At 40.9% G+C, this 18,962-nt stretch overlaps 1 protein-coding gene across 1 annotated transcript in view; it reads right to left on the reverse strand.

Moving 5' to 3' along the window:
- The window catches only part of LOC117730858 (metabotropic glutamate receptor 4-like), a 110,559-nt gene extending 91,820 nt beyond the window's left edge, over window positions 1-18,739 (reverse strand). Inside the window, exon 1 of the mRNA XM_034532873.1 lies at window positions 18,194-18,739. Within this exon, the coding sequence (XP_034388764.1) occupies window positions 18,194-18,739 (546 nt within the window). The remainder of the gene's footprint in view (window positions 1-18,193) is intronic.
- Between the last annotated feature and the right edge of the window lie 223 nt (window positions 18,740-18,962).

Raw genomic sequence — 18,962 nt, forward strand, 5'->3', positions numbered from 1 at the left:
CAGCATGCTGATGCTCAGCAATATGGTGATTTTCGTCCTTTTAATACAAATTTGTTTAGTTGATGTCAGCTGAAATGTGCAGCTTTCTAAATGCTTTGGAATATGATTAGTCTTAAAAGAAGAAATATGTGGGCGTACATAATCAAGACGTTTTCTCATTTTAATACTCTTTTTTTTTTTTTTAATCAACAACTAGGCCTTTCACAATGACTAATTTAGTTGGATGATATACTGGAGGATATAAATAATGGCCATACACGATATTGTCATTTTATGACACAGATTTATGTCACTGGTATAATATTGCAAGTGCACCCTTCAGAGAGCAATTAATTTTTACCATTCAAAGATATTCAGACTGGAATTGGAATCTAACATTTTTTTAATAGAAATGATTGACGTCAAGTCTATTTTACAATAAATCGATATAGTAATTATTGTGACAGTCTTATCAACAAAGATAATATTACATTTACAGAACATTTACTATTAATATACTCATAGACATATTAATGAGAAGAAAATCCTGCACTCAGTTTTTTTTAGAACCAGATCAGACGTTTTAGGATGATGGATCCTCAGTGATTTGTTTCCTTGTACAGCCTCCAATGAAATGTGTCAAAATGCACGAAATGAAATAACATTAGATTTATGATAAGACAACAGTTTATGCTCCCATTCTTGTTTGTTTACTACTTAAATTAACACTTAAATGCAGGTTATGAAGTTACCAGTTTACAGTTGGGCCAAACCAGCCCAGGGATGAAGTCACTCACATTTGACTCCAATCCCACGCTGCTCCTCCCCGTTTCTCATCCTCTTTTTTAATTAAAGATGAGGCCAGAGCGAGTCTACAGCTGTTCTTTCAGACTGAGTACAGCGGGCTAGACGGCAGTCGGTCTGTTGGTTTGTGTACATGACGTTGGCGCAAAAGCAGCGAGTGATGACGAGGGAAAAACAGCCTCGTTGGAAAATAAGTCGAGGCTGTTGCACTGACTTTTTTTTTTTTTATATTCAAGATTCACAATATCGCCGGGACAAAAGACTCTCTCACCGAATGGAGACGTTTACATGCCAAGGCCTAGTTGGCATACCGTTGTTGTGCTGAAGAATGATAGCGCCTTTGTAGAAAATGTGACAGTGAAGCTGGTAAATTCATGCTTTTTTCTTTTTGTGTTTAGATTACCCACAACAATTGCCAGTCTGCCCGACGACAGTTCACCCAAACAATATTATACTATACTATATTAGTTCCTTCAATAAACTGCTCACAACAAGGTATGTGGACTATATGGCTCTATGAATTTGATTGGGGAATTTGATGATAAAAATGGAATCGGTTGTAAATGCCGGAATATTGTAGAATTTGCCAGAATGGGGATGCAGTGCATTTTGGATGCATTTTACTTCCAAGTTGTTACTTTTTTAAGATGTTGTCCCTCAGATGCAAAAAAGGTGAATGTGTGGATGGTATGAACATCTTTTCACAGCATATTGAATGAACAGAAAAACTATGTCGCTATGTTTTGGTGACATTTGCGCGCCTGCTTTTCTCTCCTCTGCTCTCACAATCTTTTTTTAAAGATGTAATTTTGCCTAAATCATAAACACAGAATACAGACAATAGTAAACGGAAAACACAGTATGTCGGAAAAAAAATAAAACAGGGTTGAACTGTCTTTAACCTTTAACCATCCAAGGTCAACGTCTAATCTTAATTATCTTGCGAAGGCCTTTTTTCTTTTTTTGTGGGAGGATTGTAAAGTTACTGACCCATGAGTGCAAATGCATTATTCATGTGGAATATTGAAAGTTTATATTTACTCAACTGTGAGATTTGTTGAGTTTTTAAAACTGATAAATAAACAAGGTTTGTTATAAATAAATAACTGCTCATCCTGCTGAGAAGGGTGTTTAGTCTTAAATGGGTTTTAACACCAGCTCAACCATTAAGATGTGAATGCAGAAAACGACAGGTGGTTTTAAAATGTACATATCTCTTTGATTTGGCTGCCTCTCATAAAGTTGGTTGAGACCGGGTAATTAACAGATAAAGGAAAATGTTGGTAGTGATATTACAAACGTTTAACTGCTGTGCCCACATGTTTCGGCGGTTAGCTAAATACTAAAGAAGTAAATACATCTTTCTTTTTTTCCCATTATGGATTAGTCTAATTGAGGCTAAGTCGAAAGAAATCCTCATACATCATAATAATTATCATAATAATCTAAAACACACTAAATCAAAATCACATCGTAAGAAACTTTGGGATTCTCGCTCCTTCAGTCGAGTGAAGCAGCCGACAAGATGTATTGGTCAGAATTGATTAGGCAGACGTGCTTTCTGACTACTTAACACTCGATTGCAGTCCCAATTCCCCTAATTGCTTCATTGACGCGGTTCTCTCACACACAACAACATGAGCATTTAAAGTCACCGGAAAAGTAAGTGAATCCCAGGAGATTGTTGCAATGGGGATTCCCTTTTTTATTAAAAACAAGATATATCAATGCCTAAAGTACATTTATAATGTGGTTAAGATGGATGTTGCAATATAGGATAAGAGAGATAAAATAGCAGGGCGGGTCATATTACATTAAAGCAAGCATTTAAATAATAAAAGGAAATGAAAATGTAAAAATGTAATTAAAATGAATTTAAGTGTATACTGTATATAAAGTATAAAGTGAAAAGCGGTGCAAGGTTTTATTGATGTTCAATTCGAGGAGGATCTGGCCAGAGGTGATTTGTTGTATAGAAGTTGGCAAATAGATTTAAAGGAAATACCAACGCAAGGAGACGCTAACATTTTCTACAAGAATGATGTATATTATGTTGAGTTGTAGTGGATTTTATATACACTTGCACATGTAAATAAGAGGTTATGTTTTAAATTAATACATGAAGAAAGTTATGATAATTAAGTTATGATAATTAATTTGAGGAATATTCTGAGGAATGTATTATAAAGCATAAGAGAGGATCACTGTTTTATTATTCTGTTTGTTGCTGACAAATGTAATGATTTATTGTATGATGCATGAGAATGAATATTTTATTGTTCATAGTCAAAAGGGATGGCGATTGAAACCTGAGATGTTGCTTTTATTCTGAAGGCAGGATAATAGGTTTTATTCTGAAGGGGAACTTCCTGTCCTTGGCCGGAAGTGTGAGCTTTGACCCCGCTAGCTTATCGATTGAAGGCATTCTTTGAAGTGGCCAATGGAACTAACCTTCAGGTGTGAACCTTATGTCTCTGAAAGGTATTTGCATGAATACCTCCACTAACCAATGGGAGCTTAGCTCAGCGAATGGACTGAGAATAATAAATCTAATTGTAAGACGCGAATTCGGTCTCTTACGTGGTGACCTTATAGAACCTGCTGGCTAAGTCAGGAGACTGTGGAAGCGAAATCACGTGAGCGCGTCCAGGCCGGGACCATGTATGTATACAGATGACTCTTGTTATGATTAAATAATGATTATTATATATCTCTGGCTTCGGAGCTTCTTCTTCCAAGCACCAGGCAGGTCGAGATTCTCTGGACTTTTACAATGACAGCAAATATGTCAAATGAGCCACAAAGAAGATGAATCCGGAATTTTTCTTAATGCTCTTTTCCTTCGTAGCCCCACTAATAATATAAAATCCCTGTGTGTCTTTTATTCCCATCTTCCTCTTGACGCGGGATCACTATTCATTTCCTTCCATTATTAACACCCGAGTGTGACACAGCGCCGCTTCCACCATGTGTGTGTCGTGTCAGCAGAGCCCGGCAAAGCTTGGCTGTGGCCCGTATTCGCTGCGTGCACCGTCTCGGGCCAGAGGCGGGTTTCCACGAGGAGGATGGGTTCCCAGACCTCTTCATCATCTAAAGCGTGCCAGACATGTGTGTAATGGTCTCTCTCACGCCTCGCTGCAGACTGTCTTCAGTCTGCGAAAGACTACATAGAGAATTGAACGGTGGGTTAACATTGCTCCTCAACAATTTCCGACAGGTCCAGTGGCCTTTTCACAAACAAGACACCCGGACTGCGCACACACACACACACACACACACACACACACACACACACACACACACACAGGTTGAAAGGCGCTTAAGCACACGGACGTGCGCCACAGAGAGGAGGAAACACACGAGCAGAGCGCGTTTTTTGCAGGTTTCTCTCCAGCGTTTGGCATTCGTCGGCTTCGGTGTCAGACTGACGATCGCCGGAGGTCAAACCTAATTTGCGTGTTGTCCGAGGCGTCTCGAAAAACAAGCTAATTACTAACTCAATCACAACTGCAGCGGCCGCAGGTGAAACACTGGGTACTTTTCATGTTTAGAAAAGGTTATGATATTTCATGAACCAGATTTTCTTTTTAAATAACGTCCCATCACAGGTTTTTAGCTCCTCTCTCTCTCTCTCTCTCTCTCTCTCTCTCTCCTGGTCAATCTGATATTACAGCATCTTGACAATCGATCTGTGTTGCTCAGTCGAGCTGCTTGATAAGAAGTGCTCAGGCTTCCCAGAGACAGCTGATTATGTTTTGTGGGCACAGCCTGGCCTCGCCCCCCCCATCTGACACCAGTCTATTACAGCAGCGGTCGGTACGGAGCTGTAATCACTTGTATAGGTGTTGGCTTGGGTATGATAAGGATGAAAAGAGCATAGCTAAGCCACGGAAGGCGGGCCTTAACCATAAGAGATCAATACATCATCTTGTCCAATAATAAACCACTTCGACCATTCGCCCGTCGACAGATATATTAGGGCAGCGGGTGTTATGGACCTTTTCATGATAAATTGACATCTGCTATCAGAGGTTTGACGACATACACCCACACGTCAATATCCAAATCATTGCATACCTCATTCCATAGCATGTCTTTTCTTTGCTTGGATTGGTTATCAAAGGCCATGGAATAATCGCTTTGTCCATATAATAGTAGCAAAAGCTCGTAAACGAGTGAAAAATACTGATCACAATTTCCCAGCAACGGACAGTCAAAAAGCCCAAAGATATGTGGGGCCTATTTTATAAAAAAGAACATTATATAACAATTGGAGGACAAAAAAAAGATAAATAAAATATCAAAATGTTAATGTTCTCCTTTTTTTTTTATGATGTTGTGTTATGTGGTTATTTGTGAATACAAGCCTGATTAAAAATAATTGGCCTTAGTAGTTTTAATCATGTATTGTAGATACTGAGAGCTAGTGTTAGGAAGTCCCACAGGTCACTCATCTCCCTCTAATGTCTATTTCATATTTCTGTGAAAACATCTCCTTTTTTTTTTTTTAAAACAACTGTATTGATTAAAGATTCTCACCAAAAACTACATTTTACAAAATGAGAGAAAACATCTCAAAAACAGGTATAATATACCTTCACCCAATACTAATTCCTCCATAATAGAGCTTTAATGCATCAGGAAGTGACTCAATGCAACGTCCAGGACATCCTGCCCACTGGCAGCTAACCGCTAACGAGCTCTCCTTTGCACAGATTGTTTTTCTTTCACCTTGTAGCGATATCTGGGATCAGCTGGTAACGATCAGCAGCCAATCGGTCGGGGCAGCCGCAGTGAAGATCATTTATTTTCCACTTGCCTGATTAAATATCTGCATAATTTAACAATTCAGCGCTATTTTTGAATAAAAAGAATACACATATCTGTAATTATTATCCTTCGCAACTTTTAAGGCAACCAGAATGTCCGTTTGTCGGTAAGACCAAAAAGTTGAAAATCTTGTCACTTTCAAATCATCACGTGTGACTTATTCCGACTGCATTACTAATGCGCCAGTAGTACAAGTTCTATAGGAATAATCTTGCTAATGCTATATGACTAAAGGCCTTTGCACACGGCCTGTTATTTGAGAGTGAAAAATATCTAAATATGTTTAGTCCGTCATGTTTATAAAACCACTCCAAAATGAATGAATGGTGTTGATTATCGTCATTTTTAACTTCAAATAAAGTAAAGTACAAATCCATGTAAAAAAATATCACCATCAGTTACACGTTCTAAAATTCTGTCTAAAAATCTTCTTTTTCGAAAACCGATTAGAGGACGTAAAAGTAGAAGCTTTATAATTCTTTTTATAGTTGGTTTGAATCTTTTAACTTGCAATATCATTTATTGATGTATTCAGTTATATACTTGACTTGTCGGGTAGTGCTGAGGATACATTGGAAGTTTGCGCTTGTGAAATATCCACCTGTGGTATAAATATGCGTGAGCTATGTTTTATTTTTAAAGATAATGTTCCCCCCAGGGGCAAAGTGCAGTGTAGCCGAGTGGCTGTCGGTTTTACTGCCAGCTGCTGAGCAGGATCAGCTGGATTGTAATTGGTCCAGTTCGTTTTTTACGTGTCAGCATTCTGACTAAGTTACCAAAACCAGATTGCCAACATCAGAAAGTAGATCTTAAAGTGATCTTCTGAAAGAATTTAGAATCTCCTGAAGAGATGCACGTAAGCCACTAATAGCCAATACACACAAAGTGGTGCAATGCTTGGAGGTGTGTTGTGCACCTCGTAGCATATTAGTGGCTAATGCTGCCCATCTGTAACGTTCATTTAAAAGTTTAAAGTTAGTATTTGACGGAAACATTTATAATATCCAATCTAGATTTACAGGCCATGCCACATTACCTCATAAAACTACTGCTGGTAGTTGACTAAATGGACTAAATGTTTTGTTAACTTCAAAAATGACAAAACAAATCTAAGATTATTGTTGTCGAGTGATGAAATTGACCTATTTGGTGATATAGTATTTTAGCCATAATTCAGAAGTTTGGACTGTAACTCCAGTGAAGCAGCTGAGGAACTGATTGTAAAGATTAGAATTAGCCTCCGTGGGTTACGGCTAAAATAAAGTAAAAAATATACATTAACTATCATTAACTCCAACTCACTTCTGCCATCCCATTCAGTGGTTCCATAAAAGCCACACGAATCCACACCAATAGAATAAAAAAGAATAAACGTTGATGGATTTTATGCAGTAAAAATGTGCTTTCTGTTGACATCAAGTTGAGCCAAAAGGGAATACAGGCAGTTTTATCAGAAACATTTGTCCATTGAATTGGAGTCATGTCCATATTACTAAACAGATATACACAGTGAAATATGTAAATTCGCAGCCTGTAAGACACTTGCACATATGTGGTCAAACCCACCCACCCACACACACACACACACACACACACACACACACACACACACGTACAGACAAACACGAGCGTCTCTGGCATGCAGGAAGCTGACAGATGGAGGAAGGTCTGGATTTGGATTCTGGATGGACGTTCGTCAATTACTGAAGACACAGAAATGTCGTTATGTCTGATTTGCGACGAAGAATCAGACGCTGAGCGTTTGGTGAGATGAGATCACGACGAAGAAAAAAAAAAATATGATCATAGAGTAAAACAATATAATTAAGCAGTTACACACAAATCCTCCAGAGGAGGCCAAAACCCGCCACCGGTAATTTGTCTCTTTTTGATGCGAGGAAAACAAACTGAAGAGAAAGAAAACACCGATCACAAATGATCACAACAAACAACATCAGGAATTGTTCCAAATTTTAAAAAAATAAAAAATGTATCTAAATCGCGTACACTCTTTTAACTTTGTGAAAACCTCAGGAGGCATATTTGACATATAATTACAGTTGTTATTGTAAAGTGTCTGTCTTGCGGCCTTGTGTGTGTCGACGGATCGTCTTCAGACAAATGAGTCACCGTGAATCGACACTTACTCACCAAGCAGCAAAATTACACAAGTGGAAAATAAAGCCATTATGAAGATATTGTTATTTCCCTGAGTGATAAAATAGCAATCCAATTGTATTTCATCAGTTGGTCCATTACGTCAAAGCGTAATGTACATAGTACACACGCCGATGTAATTGTCTGTATTAGAGTTACACCAAAATGTTGACCTATCCAGTTTAACTATATCGACTCATTGCAGATATTTATTAGTATCAATGTCAGCCAATAATCATATCAGGATTGCATGTGCTTATGTTAAAGATGTATATATAGATCAGAATTTTAAACTCCCAAATAATAACATCTGTATAGGCCTCAAAAGGCCAGTATTGGGTGGTATACATTTTTTTATTATTTATTTTTATTTCCAATTTAAAGGGCTTACAGTTAAGCTTACAGTGAATATTAAGTAGAAAATGACATATTGTAAACCAGTGGAAACAAATACACAATATCAACCCCAAGGTTGATTTAGAATATATTCCATGACAGGCCGTTGTTTACACTGACAATCTAATTTAACTTTAAAAATACAACTGAAACGGGGGTTTTCCATCAGGGGGTTGAGACCAATCTTTGCTTTGTGTCTTCACTTCAGGGTTTCTGGGTAATTGTATTTTTTTCAAGACTCCAAAAAAAAGAACTGCTATGTAGCTGGGGACAAGGGGTCACAAGAAGATATTGCTTCAATTCAAAAGGGTCACAAGCCAAAAACATTGTAAAACATTAAGTTAAAAGCAGGGACACGAATCAACAGCCAGTACCAATATATACGGGATCAAACTACCTTCCACCTTCACAGGTCTACAGGGCCTGCAGAAAATGACTCTACGGCATATCCATCCATCAAATCTGAGCCATTCTGTAAACCCCTTCTATTTTTTTTAAGGGGGAGGGATCCGATTTTGGATTTGGTCAAATCAGGGGGAAAAAAATATTTCCACAAATTGCTCCTCTCATGTGTTGAGACAGACAGAGCCTTGCACTGGGAGGTGCAGCCAAGTGTGTGCATGAGCAGAAGCAAATGACGTGGATGATGCTGAATGAAGCCAGTGGTCAAAGAACAACTGTTACCAAGTAATATCTTGACTGATCAAAATCAAAAGCAGAGACAGATCAATTAGACAGTCAGTATTTTGTTAATGGAGTAGTTGGAGGACATAGGGGGGGGGGGTGTGAGGAGACATGGCAAAGGAATAATTGGAACAGATATTATCTCCCTGAACTGAGCAGGATTATTATCTGCAGCTCACACATTGACTTACAGTATACTCTGGCCAAGATGGCTCTCATTTCAAAATTACAAAGTAATAATGCCCTGTAATATCTTTCCATTTGTGCTGCAGCTTTCCTGTTTGAAGCAACATTGATGCAATCCAGCTTTCTGTTAAACTGTGCTTATACTGAAATATGTAAGTAAATCTAACATAACCTGACCAATACGGAATATTTGAGACCATTCATTAGGGAGTAGAAAAATGTTGATAGCGAATTATTATATAATATATATATATATATATATATATATATATATATATATATATATATATTATGTAAAGAAGGCAGGATATTTTACAGCTACAGTACAAACTTGAGTGTTTCCCTTAAGATTGCCTGAAAGAAACAAACAAAACATTTTATTTACTAGATTTAATGCGCACTCATTTTATGTCAGCTCATTGTGAAGAGTCTTTACTTTCCCTCGATTCTCTCCTCTCCTGTGCTTCAATGAGGAGGGTCTCATCGCTCGTGGCCATCGCTACCGGTAGGATATTAGCTGGTCTGTTTCAATAAAGTTAGGCTGAAAAAAACATGCATGCAGGCTCAAATTCAATAGCGGTGTTCAACCGGGGAATGCAGTGACTTAAAACCAATAAGAGTAGAACGGTTTTAAGTAAGGGAAGGGCCGCTAGCCGCTAGTGTAAAATGCAATAGGCTTAAGCTAACGTAACTAACGTGTATTGTAGCGATAGGGACGGCTTACCGCCTGGTGCTGGACTCAGGGGCTGGTTAAGTGGCTGTATTTTGCCACACAGTTCTGGTCCTCTATGTCATGAAACATTGGGTTGGCATTGCAGAAGTCTTACTTCTCGTGCCAAGCCGGCCCGTCACTGTATTGTAAGTAGGACCTCACTCTGCTGGATCAACTATGTGATGGCACTATTTCCAAATTACTCAAGAGGCACTTTCCATATTAGATTCTTTAAAAAAAAAAAAATCCATATCTGTGCAAATCAAACTGGATATGCATTGTTACAGATATATCTGCGATTGGCTCACATTGGCCAATTATATAGGCCCAATATGGTGGCTGGTAAATTGTGCATATTTGTCATGGAACTACATATAGTACACGGCAAATTGCTCTCACTAACAATTTATGATTACCTTCTTGCATGAAATTAAAGTGCACGTACTTCCGAGGAAGAAAACCGTCTTTAATGGCTCCATAGAGAAGCAATCGGTGCGAACAACCGCGTCGTCACTGGCTCTCTGAACGAGGGCGTTAGCTTGAAGTGAGATGCCTCGATGGGCTGATACTAGTTTATCTTGATTTAGCTGTCATTCCCCCAAATGAGCTGCTAAATCAATTGTGACACAGGGCAGTCATTCTACCGTGTCACTAGAAGGTTTATAGGGGAGTAGAAATCAGAACAAGGTGAGATGAAGCGTCACATTTCATGACATGGACCTGTTTTTTCTTGTTTTGAGAATGCACCGTGTTTTGGTCCAAAACGAGGTTCAAATTTAAAGAAATGTAATGGATATTAAATGATTGGGCCCATGCTATTTGTCAGGCTTATCCAGAGTCACTACACGTTTGGGCAACCACAGTGATGAAATGCAAGAAACAACTAAATTTCAATCAAGCAGTGATGAAACAGTGTAAAGAAAAGGAATAAGTGCCATATGAAATACGGCCACTCATGCTAAATTTCAAGGTCTGTCAATCTTTAAATTCTGTTTACATGTACACAGAAAAACATGGACCGAAATAAAACCCACATCTTAAAGCTTAAGATTATTAATACCCTATTCTTCAAGTGGATTAAATTATTTTATTTTTTAGAGTACGAACTCTAAATTAACATGAAAAGCGTGCATTTAAATTAATAAATTTGATAACATTTTCTATAGAAGCGCTGCCCAGTGGCTAAAAGATAAGCTTGAATTAAATGTTTTGAAAAGCTGACCGTTTGGGTTTGGTCCAATGTGATTTTGTGCAAACCAGCAGAACCGACCAATTCCGCTCCTATTCCAGTGGCAATACGACAATGTGATTAATATTATGTGCGTTTATGAAAACAGACTAATGGAGCCACTAGTGCCCAGCAGGCCGTGCACAATCCACCGCAGAAAAGGTTTGGAAAGAGGCGCACAGCACATGTTGTGTTAGTTTGTTAGCGTAGCAGCGCTGTGTGTACTGTGTGGAGTTTAGGCCATTTGATGATTAATCAATGCTACACATCAAGACCCGAGCCATGTTCCCATGTCTTGCTTGTAGGGATCTGCATGTTAAATTGACTCGTAGATCAAACGCCAGCCAGTGGCTGGGCTCAGCAGTCAGTCCGGTTCTCTGCTCATAGACCGGAGTGGCCAGCAAGCTTCAACTGAGCTTTTCGAATGGAGCTTTCCAATGTCTGTGGAGCCGTTACGGGGAGGTAGAGCGGGTCGTCCTCCAATCGTGAGATCGGTGTTTCAGTCCCCGGCTAATCCAGCCCGCATGTCGAATGGTCCTTGGGTAAGATACTGAACCCCCGAATTGCTCCCGAAGGCCCCCGCCATGGCGAGGGTGTGACTGTGCATTAGTTCAGATCCTGATGGCCAAGTGGCAACGTGTTGTGAATTGGTAAAAAAGTTATTGTATTGCACTTTTTTTTTTTTTTTTCAATCCATTTGGACTTGTGGACTGAGGACTGCGACAATTGATGTTACAGACACAATTGAGGGCCGAGCGCTGCATCGCTTGCTGTTTGTGTCTGTGTGTGAGAGAGAGAGAGAGAGAGAGAGAGAGAGAGAGAGAAAGAAGTGAAAGGTAATAAAATGTGCATACTCATGGTGGCACAGTATCTCGTGTTGTTTCATAAAATATTACACCACACACACTGGGGTTGTGAGGTGCATTCCTAACAGGGCAACCAGAGCAGCCACTGGGGACACATTTGATTCAGACAGCATTTTAATTTTGATATGGTTACTTTGGTGGAGTGACTGCTTAGTTAGTTAGTTTACCAAGTGGTAAAATCAGATATACCAGTCCAGTCCGGTGGCTTGGCTTCATATCAAACCAGTAGGACATGTTTTACTCTGGCCCAACCCTCGTTCTCACAGAAAACCTATAATGAAAATAAGGTGAATTGAAAAAAAGAATAAAAAATAAATAGATAGCTCTTCGGCACAAAGGTTGGACTTCGATTTTTCGTTACATAGACAAATCAAACGCAGCCGATTTAATGCGTAGGACAGAAAAAACTCATCTATGAGTTGCCAAAGAGAGAAACGTGCGAGGTGTTGTGGCGCATTAATACTAACCCTGACTGATAATACTAAAACAGGTCTGAAGCAAAAAAAAAAAATGTTAACAGTAGCAGAGGATCCACTGGAGGGAAATAATCATTATCTCACTCAAAGGAGGTTGCAACAAAGCAGATGGTGAGCACCTCTGGGAAAGAGGGATGCGGTGGAGCTTTGACCACAAAACAGCTGCAGAATGGATCGACTCGCTCATTCAAGGAATCATGAAAGAAACTGTCAGCTGCTAATGACGTGTGCCATCCTGCCCACAGTACGCTGGGTGGCCGAGTTTTCACCTTTTGCATATATTTCGACAGGAGATTGACACTGATAGCTTTTACCGTCACAGCTGTCATATAATTGCAGCGTTACTATAAGTGATTTTTTTTTTTTTTTAAGCGCACACATGAGTCACGCAAACGCGCCACTAAAAGCAAACATTAGCTTAACATTATTAGTGTAAAACGGTGTCTTTTTCTTTTAATACCCAAAATGCTGGTTGCTTGCCCAAAAATACAGCTAGAATCCCCTTTTGATTTTCATTGTGTGATCTCATAGTGTGTGAATAATAACCAGCATATTGCTGCTAGTCTGTCTTAAAAATGTATTATTCAACACCGTGGTTCATTATTTACATGATTTTATCAGCAATTTTACAAACGCCAAGAAGGAATTCATGGCTCCTCAATGGCAGCTCCGGGCAATCTCTAATCAACTTTTCATTACATATAGTGTTTCTCCTGCACTAAATATTATTTGCTTGACTTTTCGTTGACAGTTTGAAGCGCTTAACTAAACCCGTGGAGGATTGAGACCAATTTAACCGCCACAACACTAATTACAGCGATGCCGTGCTAAAGCGGTGTTTATTATTTTTATTTTTTATTAGCCTTTATTTAACCAGGTCGGTCCCATTGAGATACAATTACCTCTTTTTCAAGGGAATCCTGCCCAAGACAGCAGCATAGAACAATTGCAACAGTCACAGGACACAACAGAAATCACATAACACAAAAAATGTAATTAAATTAAAAATTTAAAAAAAAGATAATGCAACAGGACTAAAGCTCCGGATTCACACCAAAACAAGAACAAGTGCGGTATGAAGCCGCTCCAATTTCTCTCACACGAGTCTTTAAAGTTTCAAGGTTGATGAGCTCCTTTAACTTGAGATGGTGTGTGTGGCAGCAGCACAGGTCTGGATCAAATGTGAAAAAAGAAAAGATCATGTGGTGGTTGTTGTTTTGTTTTGTGCCTCTTGAGACCCTCTGAGACACGTAGATTGATGTGTGAGACAGTTGAGAAGGTTCCTACACAATGTGAATGTGCATCTACAATTACTCAGTAGGTCAGCTTCTGTGTGAACTAAGGGGTGAGAGGAAAAAACAATGCCAGAATGAGTGGGATGCTGAAGGCCTGTGTGCTCTTGCATGAATTTTACATTTTTCTTCCTCTAAATGGACCCTTTGTTACTCTTGCGTGGTCCCCTTTAATACTGATACTAGCCACTTCAGTGAATGCGAGATGCTTTGTCCAGCCAGCGGTGAACTGTAATGTCAGAACAAGAAACCCACTACAATGTTTTCCAATGAGCGGCGCGGACTAGAAGGCGTCTTATTCCTGGTTCACTGCCTTCTCTATTGGGTTACTCGTGTGCGTCACAAAAATTCACTAAAGGAAAAATACTTTTTTCTTTTCACTGAACACGAGCCAAACTTGATTGGGAGAAGAAGAAGAAAAAAAATCCATGTCAGGATCACCTGCTGATATATATATATATATATATATATATATACACGATTAAAGTGGGACATACCTGGTAGTGCAATGCGTTGTAGCAGATGCGTGTCAACTTCATGCACGCATCTGCTGCGCAAGTGAATAATGTAATCATACGACATATCTCGTCTGTGATCGTGAATTATCTTTCCCCCTCCCCCCCCCCCCCCCCCCCCCGCCCCCCCCTGCTTGTCACAGCGTTCTCCCACCTCCCGGTCAAACCACGCTAAAAATGATCTCCGGCTCCCCGCTGCCTAGTGTTACCATTACGTAAGGTTGGAGTAAAATATTCATCACCGCTGCTCCGGACCACATCTGTATGCAGCGGAGTGCTGACGAAACACTTTTTTATAAACCTGCTAACAACACCGTGCTGGCTGACGCTGATGCCGGCTTTCCCAAGTGTTTTTTTTATGTTTTTGTTTTTTTGCGCGCAAATGCGCTATCAAGTGGACGCGTGTATTTCTGTGTGTGAAGTGTTTACAGACATGGGTGTGTGTTGGAGCGGCAGAGTTTTTGCACATGGTAAGTGTGCACACGTGTGCTTTTTTACACGCTGCAGTAAATGTGCATGTCTACAAATGTCGAGTTTGCCCTCGACTGCAGGCATTGCCCCCCCCCCCCCCCCCCCCCTCCCCCGTTTAAAGCAAACATTTATGTCTAGTATACGAGGTTGTACCTCTTCTCTCTCTCATGCATGCGAGATTATGTAGCAAAGGATGTCTTACTGGCGCAGGGCATGTTATGTGAGGCGGTCGTAAAGTTAAGCTGGACCATCAGCAGGTCCAGGAGGACCGGGAGAGCCAGCTGGCATCTGGCTAACCTATGGATGGCTGGGAAGCCATAACTCAAGGCTCCACCTAAATGACCACACACCACTCTCCATTAAAGGTTTAACGGTTTAATCTATATAACAGACCAGACCGCTTTACTGCACGTCGGGAGCCTTTTTCTCCTTTTTGATCGTTATAATGACCGTTATTCAATTAGCAATGACCGTTATTCAATTAGAGTGGATGTTGATTGATCGGCGACTATCTTGGATAGTGTTTGATCTTCGAGACGGCGGCTTGATAACCCGGGTGGCGGTAGCTGAAGATGAACCGGTACAATCTCACGGCGTTGATCGACTCAACCGGTCGTCTCACCCGAAGCTTGCTTTCTTAACCTCCAGCTGTCTGAATGCAAAAAAAAAAAAAAAGGGGAGATGAGGGGGAAAATGCTAATATACACATTGAGAAGAAGAGGAAGGAGATCAGAGAAATCTAAATTAAATATGCAAGGATGGGGGCTTGCGTGCATTAATGAAGCGGGAAAGAGCGCTGCGCTAATGACGAAAGATTTGAGGCTTCCGCGTGAGCTAGGGATCGAGAACACGCCGCTGGAGAGGCTCATTACCGCGTGCCGACTTCTACCTGTGCAGCGACGCATAATTTATGTGCGAGACCGAAAGAAATATAAGAGTTCCTGCATGCTCGTTTGTAGATCTACAGGATAATAATACCTTAGAGGGGTACCTTAGAACATATTGTAGCGACCCTGTAAAGGGGGCTTTGTATTGGGAGGGGTCGGACGACAACCCCTTCTCTCTAGCAATCGCAGGGGCGCTGGTGGAGGTGCGTGCCTGTGATTGGTGGAGCAGAGGGGAGGCGGGTTTTCGGCCCGTGCGGGGAAAACAGGAGTGAGTTAAGTGTGTTAGACGGGTGCCGTGTTGTTAAAACCGTCTGCGCTGGTAGCATGCGAGTGCCTCGTCAGTGGGTTGGTAACGGCTAACAATAAAGCGTTCCTCCAAGGACAACAATCTGTCTCCGTGTCGTGAGGGAAACGTATCGAAACGTTACAATATAAAAAGAGGCAGTGGGTTCACTCCAGTTTACGCCGGGGGCCTCGACAAACAGGATGCGTCCCATGTGGTTTGTGACACTCTGGGACCAGGGAGCTTATTAAACCATACATACACTGCAGGCTGCTGCATATTAGATGAACTACTACACACACACTATTGGATCTTTTGGCCTATATGGAATTTAATATAAATAATATATGTTTTCTTTAGTGTATGATCACTTGAAATTAAGAATCATTACCTTTTAGAATGAGTCGTTTGGTCCTCTTCACAGAGCCAGACGCAATGTTTCTACAGTAGCCCAGAAGGGACAAACCAAACACTGGCTCTAGATATTGCCACTCCCGTATTTGTGTCGATTACTGTAGTTCTTCTACACACTTGGCACACAAGAGAAGGTTCAGTCGGTTTCAATCACTGCTCGATGCCGCCAACTCTCACACACTGCACCGTGTACATTTTTATGTTATAAAAGCCTCAAAAATCTGGAGCTACTTGAGGCAGATACAAATTTTAAAAAAGGTAATCCACCAAACATCCCACACTTACCTGCTACAGTGTAACAGCGCTGACTCACTTTATGTAAATCTGTTATGGATGATTTCACATGTCGCCCTACACGGCCGACATGTGAAATCAGGTTCTACCTCATGACTCACCATACATCAAACGTGATGGCCAACAGTGATGTGAAAACACAGGGTTCCCGCAGCCAACGGAATAAAAAGTGCTATCCTAATCACGGCTCAATAATAATAATAATATCCGATCTGCCTGCCAAGCATCTCCCCAGCATGGCATTGGCGTAGTGTTGCTCGCACTTGAAGACACCATTCGAAGCAGTGCCAGAGTCTGGTTGAAGAGTAGTCTAGCATTCAGTATCATGAGCCCAGAGCCTCAAAGGGCACACAACACACAGCTCTAGCTTTCATTTCCCTCAAGGAATGATTATTTTCAGAATTAATTGATCCACCAGTTCTATAAAATGTCAGATGTTAGCAAAAACAGACATTTATGTATCGCCCAAGAGAAAGAAAAGCAGCTGTTCCTCACAATTGAGAAGTTGTAATTGGATAATGAAGAAAAGCACAATGGATCCAAATTATAAATTGATTTTCAAAATAGTGAGATCACTCTTCATTATTCCATTGCATTCACACACAAAACATTGCAGTGGGGTCATTTTGAGGATAGGTCTTTAAAATGTGTAACCTGCCATGTTGTTATCCTGGGATTGCTTTGTGCAATAACCACCAACAGTCTGACGCTGACAGTAAACACTTGGCCTTCTGAGGTGTCCGTAATTAAAACACTGAATCAGTTGCGGTGATAGTTACGTGACTGAGCCACCAGCTGACCTCCCAGTACTTCCAGTACAAGGGAATACATTTTCACACGAGATCAAGGTGAAAGTACATTTTGAAATCAGGATTATAATCTGCTGTTTAGGTGAAAGCAGAGCGGCGGATCTGAAATTATATTTTAAAGTTGGTTTTAGCGTTATCCGAGCAAAGAAATTAAAATTTTCCTACACAACATGTGAATAAGCCACTCCCTCGCCCGTGATTTGAGTAATATCTGTGTTAAAATTACCCATGAAACTGTTGGAAACACATGACAGTAATTCGTAAAACGTCATTATTTTCAAATTTCCCCCCCCAAAAAAAAGGTGTGTATTATTTTGCAGTGAGTCGAGCAGTAAATAGCAATGAAAGCTTCAGTAAAGTAGAAAGAGTTATTACACGCGCCGTGGATGGCTGGATAGAAGACACACAATGTGTTCAATAATTCATCAAATGTTCAAAATGTACATGAACAGAAGATATTTTTCCCCACCGTGGAACAAATGTATACAACAAACCGATTGGAAGACGGGCTATGGGGTTTAAATAAAATTAAGTCATATCCTATTAATCACTAGTGTATTGTGACAGGCAATACCTCTCGCTGCTTAGCAACCAACTCCTGCAGGGCAACAGCCAGTGATGAGATTTACCATCGTATCTTCTCTCTAAAGTGTCCATTGTGTGGCGGCAGATCTCCAACAGTGTTCTGCAGCTCCTATTATTTTATTTTTTTTATTTCAGCCAGCGTTATTAATAATTAAAGAAAAACAAAAACACAGGAGGATCAATAAAGCAAAAACAACACAAATCACAGGTGTGTGCGGTATCGAAACAGCGAGCTCATATTCTTTGTTTTTTGCGAATTTCACGCATACGAAGAAGTGGACAATCAAATCTAGATAAAGAAGGAAAAAAAAGGAGTACGTCTTACCTTAAACAGGCGCAGTATGTTTGCCACCATGATGGAGACGGAGCTGGAGGAGGCTCCAATGACGCCCACCACCCTCTCTGGTTTGGTGATGATCGGCGCTCCCCCGCCCAGACATTTAACATCTGTCCCGTCCTTCTCGATCAGAGCCTGCACGAAGGTGAGCGACTGCTCCAAGGCGTGCGTGTCCCTGGAACAGGTGTCCAGGATGCGCGCTCCCAGCGTGATGTTAGGCAGCAGGTTGTGGTCATTATTGATGCGGTCAAGGGCAAAGAGCATGGCCTCCAGCCTGTGTATGCCCTTCTCCTTCTTTAGCTCCCCGCACGGCTTGCCGTCGTGGCCCCGAGCGTGTACCGGAAACAGCCCACCTAAGGAGATATCCCCGTCGATGCGGATGGAGTTCAAATGCGTTTGTCCCGGCCCTTTGGGTTTCGCGGCCTGAGCGGCCTTGAAGGAGCCGTAGAGAAGCAGCAGCAGCAGCAGAATCCAGCTGTTCCAATCCGGTCGACACACCGGGGGTTGAAACATGGCCGCGGCCCGAGCGCGCATTCCACGCGGTTACGACCAGAGCCGGCAATCAGAAAGCAGCGGAAGCCGGGTATTGTTTTAGGACGGCCAGGCGGTTAATTGCAAGACCTCTTGAAGCAGTTGGCACAGAAAAGGCTTCCTCTCATGTCTCTCCTTTCTCCCAGTCATTCAATTAATTTTGGAATACGAGGTTGGCTATTTCATGGGGCGTGATCCTGTTCTCTTCTCCTCTTTCACTCCGTCA

The sequence above is a fragment of the Cyclopterus lumpus genome, chromosome 5 (assembly GCF_009769545.1).
Source record: "Cyclopterus lumpus isolate fCycLum1 chromosome 5, fCycLum1.pri, whole genome shotgun sequence".
NCBI classification, from domain to species: domain Eukaryota; kingdom Metazoa; phylum Chordata; class Actinopteri; order Perciformes; family Cyclopteridae; genus Cyclopterus; species Cyclopterus lumpus.